The sequence below is a fragment of the Antrostomus carolinensis genome, unplaced genomic scaffold, assembly GCF_000700745.2.
Source record: "Antrostomus carolinensis isolate BGI_N321 unplaced genomic scaffold, ASM70074v2 scaffold20903, whole genome shotgun sequence".
NCBI lineage: Eukaryota > Metazoa > Chordata > Aves > Caprimulgiformes > Caprimulgidae > Antrostomus > Antrostomus carolinensis.
This window is the reverse complement of record NW_010303399.1, coordinates 72-8,681: the sequence shown is the minus strand read 5'-3', so window position 1 is coordinate 8,681 and position 8,610 is coordinate 72. Positions and strand designations below refer to the sequence as shown.

Here is an 8,610-nt window from a genome sequence, read left to right as displayed (position 1 = left end):
ACATATCATAATCTCAGGAAACATGCACTCACAATTGCAACTGTCTTTGGCAGCACCTAGGGCTGTGTGCAGACGTTTTCCCGAATGAAACATCTGAAATCTCCAATCAGACCCAGACTGACTGACGGACACTGGCATCACTTGCTACGACCGGCAGTGACAAATATGGAACCTAACACTGACCATCTCATTAGCCAAAAGCAGGCCCATAGTTCACATTGAAATATTATTTGTTTTTGTTGATTACAATTGTTCTTCATTTTAAATATTGCATTTTTTCCTGTTTTTTGTGCACTACTACAAATAAAATATGTGCAGTGTGCATAGGAATTTGTTCATTTTTTCCAAACTATAGTCCAGCCCCCGACAGTGTCTGAGGGACAGTGAACTAGACCCCTGTTTAAAAAGTTTGAGGACCCCTGATCTAGAGCTATAGCACTACAATACCACATTGATTAGATTCTCTACAATAGTTATGAATACTTCTGGAAGCAAGGCACATTCCAGAAACTTAACCCCAAAACATTAATTATTGCTTACTGCAGCCCCCCAAAATCTTTCCCTTAAGACAGTTCAGCTGATTACTTCAGTTATCATAAAGTCTTTGGGATGAATATAGAAATCTCAGGGGACTGATGGAGAGGCTCTGCAAAGGAGTATGCACTTGGGTAGTCTTCCAAGAAGAATGCCAGAGAGAGTTAACCATATAATCAGACTACCAGAAATGCTCTAACCATCAAAGCTGGAATGAGGTACTAAAATCTCCATGTTTTAGGCTTAAGGCCAGGAAACTCACCTGACAGCCAAGAGCTGTTCTCAGGAAGGTCAGTACACTTGCAGATACAGGTGCAGCTCCTGTGACCATCAGCCTTACTCTTCCTCCCAAACTTGCCTACAACAGACACAAGATACTGTGGACACCAAAAGCATTTTAGAGAAGTTTCCAGTGTCTTTTTCCATCCCACCCTCAGCCACTGTTCACCTACAGTGCCACCCACAAGTGTCAGAGATTAAAGTTTAGTCTCCTATTGCAAGCTGCCTTTCTTGCAGTGTTTTTATTCTCATTAATGGCTGGAAGAAACAATATCTCAAACATACAGTTATCTGTATACAAAGACTATGCTGTAGTGTCACTGCAATACTCAGCCAGAAGTCTAAAAGAGGTGAAGTCATGGCCTTACAGCAATGACTATTTTTAACTGCCTTTATCAGCTTCTCATACATCCTGAATGTATCCTGAATGCTATAAAAAGCAGCCACAGGGGCACGTTGTACAACCAAGGTTTGGGCCATAGAGAGTGCCAGCTATAATAACAGGGATAACTTACTAGTGACCAGTGAGGAGACAGTAGGGTCTACAGGTGGCACTAAGTCACATTTAGCATTCCTTCTTCAGAAGGACAGTGTTTGCTTTCAAAGTGCTAAGAGGAGCACCAGAATGTTTTAGAGAAACCTCCCTAATACAGTTAGCTGATATTATTAGAACAAAGGGAACTGAAAAATGATGTTTAAATAAGACAGTTTTTTGGTTTTTATTCCAAGCAGCCAGGTAGTCTTTAATCAGTGATGAAGGGCATACCAGACTACAACCATTCATATGAAATTCAACAATTGTAAACTGATGCCTATAAACTAGTAAGTAGACAGGATATATAGTGATGCTTCACATTTCCAATATTGAAAACACATTAAGCTACTGTTCTATGACACAGTAAGCACATTTGGAGCTCTGTTCTCAAAATAATCATGAGCAAATAAACAACATAATCAAAGTTCCAATATCCACCATACAAAGACTCTTAGAGGCTTTCAAGCATACCTGTATTTTACGGAAGATGACTTTATCCCAGAAACTGTTATTTCTAACTATGCCGCTTCTGAGTTCTGCTTCTTTCCTCTTGGAAGCAAAATCCAACATCCACCTCTTTAGTGAAGTATCTGCCTGTCCAAAAATCTATTAAGAAAAGTGATCTGTGGTTAGAAGCCTCACAGACTACCATTCCTTTTCTTAGAGAAGCATGCATAGAGACTCTTAACAGCAAAAAACAAATAAATTAACCTTTACAGGTAAGCATATTAATTCTGGTAAAAAAATACTTGTGGATTTTGATTTTGGCTTCTTCACCTCAGTTCAAGAGATGTCCACCAAAATTAGCACTTAACTAATCTTGTTTCCCATCCGTGTGATGCTTTTTCAGTGTATAGCTTCTTAATTAATATGTATTGATGTGTGGATGTTTTACTTTTCTGTTCCCATTCAGTCAAAAGCGGCATTAAGTGTAATCCTCAGCACGCTCTAAAGAGCACACCATCATAATACATAAAGTAACACAGGGTTTTCTGAGGAGATGCAGGTCCCTCCAGAAATACTAGAGAGATCTGTCTTGAATATATAAACTTGCTTTTTAGATCACTTTTCAAAGGCTCCTTCTGGTAGTTCCCAGCAAGTCAGAGCAGACTCAACAGCAGACCACAAATCAGTATATTCACTTGGAAACAGACAGACTCAGCAGCTCTTCAGCATTAGGGCCACTGCCCCCAATTTCCCACTTAACTTCACATGCTAGGTTACTGCAAGGCTGGGTGAGGTTGAAAGAATGCCATATAAGTGTGTCAACAAGCAAGACATCACGAAGATGAGAGTCCCAAGCTTTGACTGTCTCTCAAATTCCAGTACAGAATGCATAAGCAGAATGAGGGGCTAAGTTTTAAGCACTACAGGCACGGCTTAAAATTTCCTACCCTCCAAACATATGAGACTTGCACTACTTGTTCCTGGGGCCAAAGAGAACCTTGGATTACTTGCTGTTCCCCTTGTCTCATTATTAGAGCAGTGTCCTAGCTAAGACAGCTTAGTCAGGTCTGTAATTTCATTAGCAGTCACAGGACTTCTTGTTGTATCCTTCCAACTCCTCTAGCTGTATCTTAAAAGTCAGTCCTCCACATGCAAAAGGAGGATTTAAAAGTCTTAAGTTCAGGAAAGAACCTGCTTCTGAATTCCCATCTCAGATGACCCTGAGCAGGCAAGCAGCAAGCACAGGAGAGACTGGGCCTGCTGACACCTTCTCCCCAGCACTCCAGACTGGCTGGTTTATAGTTCTCCCTGCTAGAACATGCTGGCTGCTGTATAGGAAACTTGTATGTGTCCATGCAGACACAGGCAAACACCTGACCTCAGTTTGCAAATTCCACTCCATGAGTCAGATGCTAAAAGCGTGGCATGCAGATGCTAAGCCTCATGTTCATGTTGTAGACTGGACTTAAATAGCTTGCTCAGAGCAAAACAGTAAGTTATTAATCAAGCTAGAGAGAACCAAGTCTCCTAGTCAGGCTTTTCAACACTAGCATCTACTGCCTGAAAGTGATTTAATACAATCAGTACTACCCTGCACTTTCAGCTCCTTTAGGAGAGACACCAATTTGTTAACACGGCAATTTAACATCCCAGAACACAACAGTTTCTCCTACTATGTCAGCACAGACTTCATGAAGTCTTAAAGCCCTGTGCAGATCTAGACTCATGCCTGTGGACTTACCTTGTCAAACATTCTGTTCAACAGTCTTGGTACCACAGGAAATACAGTTGGCTGCAGTGTTTTTAGGTCATCCATAAGTAGTCTGATATCCCCTTGAAAGAATCCTATCCGAGCTCCATGGCACAGAATCACACACTGTTAGAAAAAAGCAGAAGTCTGAATACAGAGCATGTATAATATGTTCTAGCTATATGTGTATGACAGTCCTATGCAGAGTGGACAGGGTAGTATCCATCTTAAATCCCCTCAGCTTCAAGACAAGTTCTGCAGCATTTTCAGACTATAGGATGGGACTAGAAAGACCAAGTAGCAAGACATGCCTGTTAGTGTTAGGGTACACAGACCAAGGACTTCGATAGAGTGAGATGCAGCACAGAAGCTCCTACCCAAAAAGGGGTAGTTGGTCCAATAAGGCAAGGCCAGCAACTCAGAGGTAGCAAGAGACTGGAAAGCAGAACTTTCCCATTTTAAATGTTTATCAGGCTTATTTAAAAATACTAGAACTTTTTTTGTTCCCCGCTATATGCTAAAGAAGTCAACACATGCTGCATACTGGTCCAGCAGGGATTTCTGCCTTGTGCTACTTCTTTTTCATTCTCTTGCACTCTAGTTTTCCTTCCTGTTTCACAAGACCAATACAAACAAATTTCTTGTTAGGTGATCAAGACGCTCTTTGGAAGATTCTAGAAGAGCCACTGATTATTTTTGCATCACTTCAGACCTACACCAAGGAAGGAAGACTTAATCCTGTTGTGTTCTATACTCTTTATGTTAGTCTAAATGCTCCACCCCCTCACACCTGTACCCCCCTTTTCTTCCTTTTTTGTTTGGGTTTTATTTATTATTTTTATTAACATCCCTACTCTTCTTGTGTTTCTCCATACCTACTAGTTTTCATTTCTTCTGCTTCTTCTGTAACACCTCTTCCTTCATTCCCTGCCATCCATTCTCATCTTTTCTGCACAGGAGTCACTGTCTGCTAAGGTGTCACTTTTTCTCCTCACCTATGCTTTGCCATCATCCGCTAAAAAGTTGCAAATGCATCACTCCACATGGAGCGAGCAGCAACTGCCTCGGCTAGGTGGGAACACATTTGTCCTGTCAAGTTCACTGACCCTCCAGTTTCCTTAGGAAGCAAAAAAAATTGGCAAACATGAGCTTTACAACAGGCAGAGACTCTAAAGGCTGCTTCTCACAGAGCCTGCAGTCATTATCTACCCCAAAGATTAACATATATTTTCTCTTTTCTATTAGAAGTGTCCTTGCCTTATCTCTTTATGCAAATATGCAGGTAGACACCTACTTTGTAAAGCCCTCAAACAGCAGAGGAATACTGAAATCCAAACACTTTCTTCTCATTTTATCCATTAGAACACAAGTTCCCACCCTGTTTCTGCTATATGACCAAAAGCTGAGCTATTACCTACAGAGCTTTTACCTTCTGATGCAAGGCAGGCATCAGTAAAACTGACACTGAAGTATAACTGGTATCCAGGTTATCAGGAGAAAAAAAAAACCAAACCAAGCCTAAGGGCACCTGTACACCTTGGTTAAGCTCTATTCCCAATCTTCATAACATACATATATACAGATATACGCATATATACATTTTTTACTCTATGTTTATATGGACTCACTGTTTTGATAGAAAGCTCAGCATTCCTAACTGAGATCACAGGACAATTTCTGGCTCTGTGTGACTACCTTTAATACATATTCGCAATCTCACCCAAGGGAGAAGTGTTAATTCAACTTCAATAAGTACAGTAATTAAATACCTATGCCTCTATTGTATAGAAGAGGTTTGAGGATATTGCATCTTTTAAATAACACACAGCACCTAACTATGGGCTCAGAGTCCTTATTAAGACTGCCAGTATTCAGACAACCCAAGCCCCCCGCATGCTTAACAATGCAGCCCCAGGTTTTGCTATATGGTAAAACAGGCTATCTGAGCAAACTGCAACATTAGTAATTAAGTGACATTAAAAGCCATTTTCATTTCCTGGAAAATAACTCAATTGAAACTCAATTAAAACAAAATCCCTCCCTTTTTATTGAAGTTGCTTGGAAGCAATAGTAAATTTAACCAAACCAAAATTAGTTTTGTGTAAGCAAAAATGCCACATTATAAAATAAATTTTTAACATTTGCAGACTAGAGAATGGCATGGATTTTTAATAGGGCACTGATTACATTAGAGGGAATTTCTAGGCAGTGTACACATGCTAAGGGATTATCCAAGGTTCTAGTAAACCAGTTTCTTATTAATCCTAGCTCTAATGTTAATGTTTACATTTCAGCATGAAAACAAGTTGTCTAGTACTCACTGAATATTGTTTATGGGATATTGTTTTCCTGAACCTTACCTCAAGCTTTCATACACATGTGCAAGAGTGAAAAGGAAGAGCACGTATGACCAGGATTCAAGAGACTGTACAGACTATTCTGTAAGAAAAGCAGGCTTCTCAATAGTTCAGTACAACAAACAGATGCTTACCTCAACAATTCTCTCAAACATGTGAGCCAAGGGCAGGAATGATATCAGAACATCATCAGAGGAAGGCATAAATGTTTTCTGAAAGTGTGAGTAAAATTAAAATTAGTTCTCATTGTTTCTCTGTTTTGCCCAAGTTAAACACAGCAATGAAATCTAGTGTCTAAACTCTAGAGCACAGCCCTTGCTTTAGTTTTGTTTGTAATGAAGCTGCACTAACTTTCTTTCCTTGAAAAGATCACAGCAATGACTTCTAGCATGAGCAAACACACATTGCAGAAGTGGTAATCTTTCAGAGTTGAGTACAGTGACCAGATTATTACAGTTTATCATTCATATGATTATGAATAGAAACAAATCCTGAGAGAAACCACAGAAAGTTCCATTATATACACTGGAAGGAGGCGGGGAACAAAAAAGGTTAAAGTAGTATGCTTTAGGCATTTTAAAAAAACCCAACATTTCATCCTAGATCAAAAAGTCTGCTTATCCAATTTACCATAAGGTTGAGATCAAAAGTACCTTACATGACCCAACTGACCAGTTGCTCAATTCAAAAGAATATATATGCAGAGTACTTGGCAAAATAAGCACAATTGTATTTTTAATTACATCTGTATTGTTAGAACTTCGAAGACTCTTCTTCGCTAGCCTGCCGATGAGCTTTAGTAGTCTCCTGTAAACTAAAAGCTAACACTGTATCAAGTACAAATACAGAGTTGTGATTCTTGCTTATTTATGCAATAGCTTTAATTATTCTGGGGGGTTAAAATACATTGTAGCTTCTCCCACCCTCACTGGAAAAGGTTAGCCTCTACACAAACCGTCTGATACACAGCTTGCACTAATGACAAACACTAAGCTCATCACAGAATGTAACACAGATCCACACCAGGACTTTTCTAATATTTTGCTTGGACCAGACTAAATTGTAAATCTGCCAGGTTCTTGACCCTGACAGAAGAAACCAGTAAACACTGACTTCAGACCTAGCATGGGCAGACTGCTGTCAAGTTACATTTTCACTTGGATCTTACTAGAAGTTACGACTATTAAATTAATGAGATTTCAGTGTTTGTTTTACTCCCAAGATTCTTCCCTTCATGCAAATCCACAGTGTTAACCTTTGTGGTTTACCTCTGTAGTTTTCACGAAAGCTGATGCATTGCTGACTATGTTTTGATGAGTGATCATAGCTCCTTTGGGGTTTCCTAAGGAAGAAGCACATCAGGATGCAACAGTGAAATTTTTAGATCTTTTAAGTTACCAAGCATTGGTAAAACTAATCTAATAGCATTTTAAGCAATCAGTTCCTTCATCAATATTAATACCTTCCTTTGTATATCAATTAAACAAAGGCAGAGAACTTGATAACACACTTTCAAGAACAGCTGTTAACAGTTTAAGTAGTAAGTTTGTGTTGAAGTCCTCAAATTTTGTAACAAGAGCAAATCCTTAAGAAGTTGTCATGTTTCCTGGATAAGCTTCTCATTCAAAATTCAACACTTCCATGAAGTTGCAGCTATCAAACCCAGACTAACTTATGTTCTCACATCTGCTTTAAAAATGTAGCTTGTCATTGTACTCTTCCCTTTTGCTCCCTGCCAGTGTTGGATACTAACTCACAAGTGTCAAGCATGTGACATCTAGACAGCAGTCTTTCTGTTTTGGTCTTACAGCAAGGTTGCATAGAGCTAAGGAACAAATTTTACTAATACAATACAAAAAAAACCCTATGGAAGAATTGAAAGTGTGAAAATGTAATACCTCCACCCCCCAATACTGCAACACTGTACTGATCAATGGGAAGGGGGAAAAAAAACTGGGGAAAAAAAAAAAACAAAGGGAGTCTTACCATAAAACTTCCCCAGCTACTACTTGCCAAAAAGATACAGCAGCAGGGGAGAGTCTTGAAAAAAAAAAAAAGTAGGAGGGCCTCTGAATTAATTTTGCGTATACAGGATAATAAGTTCTGCATAATGTAATGAAGTGTACCTGTTGTTCCACTGGTGAAACAGATGACTGCTAGATCTTCTGGCTTTGGAGGCTATGAGAGTTAAGAAAGTATTAGTAAGGTTAAGATAGCAAGGAAAAAGATTTTCTTGGACAAAATACTGAAATGCTGGTGTTACTTTTGAGCTATGGAAGATAGGGAGATTTGGTAGTTTGATCTACAGAATGCTATCCAGCTTCAGATTAAGTAACTTGAACTAAATTCATACTTACCATAGGTTTTTGTCTGTGTGCTCTTCCCAACTCCTACAGAAAGGAGAGAAAGATAATTTAGACATGAGCACACAACCTTTTTTGCTTTAAATTTACTGGACAAGCATTACCAAACACCATAGCATTCCATTATTTAGTCTGTCTATTAGGGCATTTAACTTGCAAAAGTGTAACAAAGGCTTTAAAGGATGTTTTAAAGATATATAAAATAACTACCATGTTCTACAAATACAAAAATGGTAACTAATCTAAAATTCAGGTTTTTCCCAGCTAGTAAACCAGACGTCACTCCCTAGAGAAGTTCAAGGTTAAGCAGTGTTATGATAAGCCACAGTAGGCAATCAATCTTAC

The 8,610-nt window shown here is 39.0% G+C and overlaps 1 protein-coding gene across 1 annotated transcript; it reads right to left on the bottom strand.

Moving 5' to 3' along the window:
* Nucleotides 1–796: 796 nt before the first annotated feature.
* LOC104521940 (long-chain-fatty-acid--CoA ligase 1-like) lies at nt 797–8,292 on the bottom strand (the record flags this gene model as incomplete). The annotated part of the gene is made up of 7 exons (XM_010164083.1): nt 797–892; nt 1,820–1,954; nt 3,537–3,671; nt 6,037–6,114; nt 7,171–7,244; nt 8,029–8,080; nt 8,260–8,292. Coding segments are annotated over 7 exons (603 nt in total), but the record flags the coding sequence as incomplete, so codon positions are not given.
* Between the last annotated feature and the right edge of the window lie 318 nt (nt 8,293–8,610).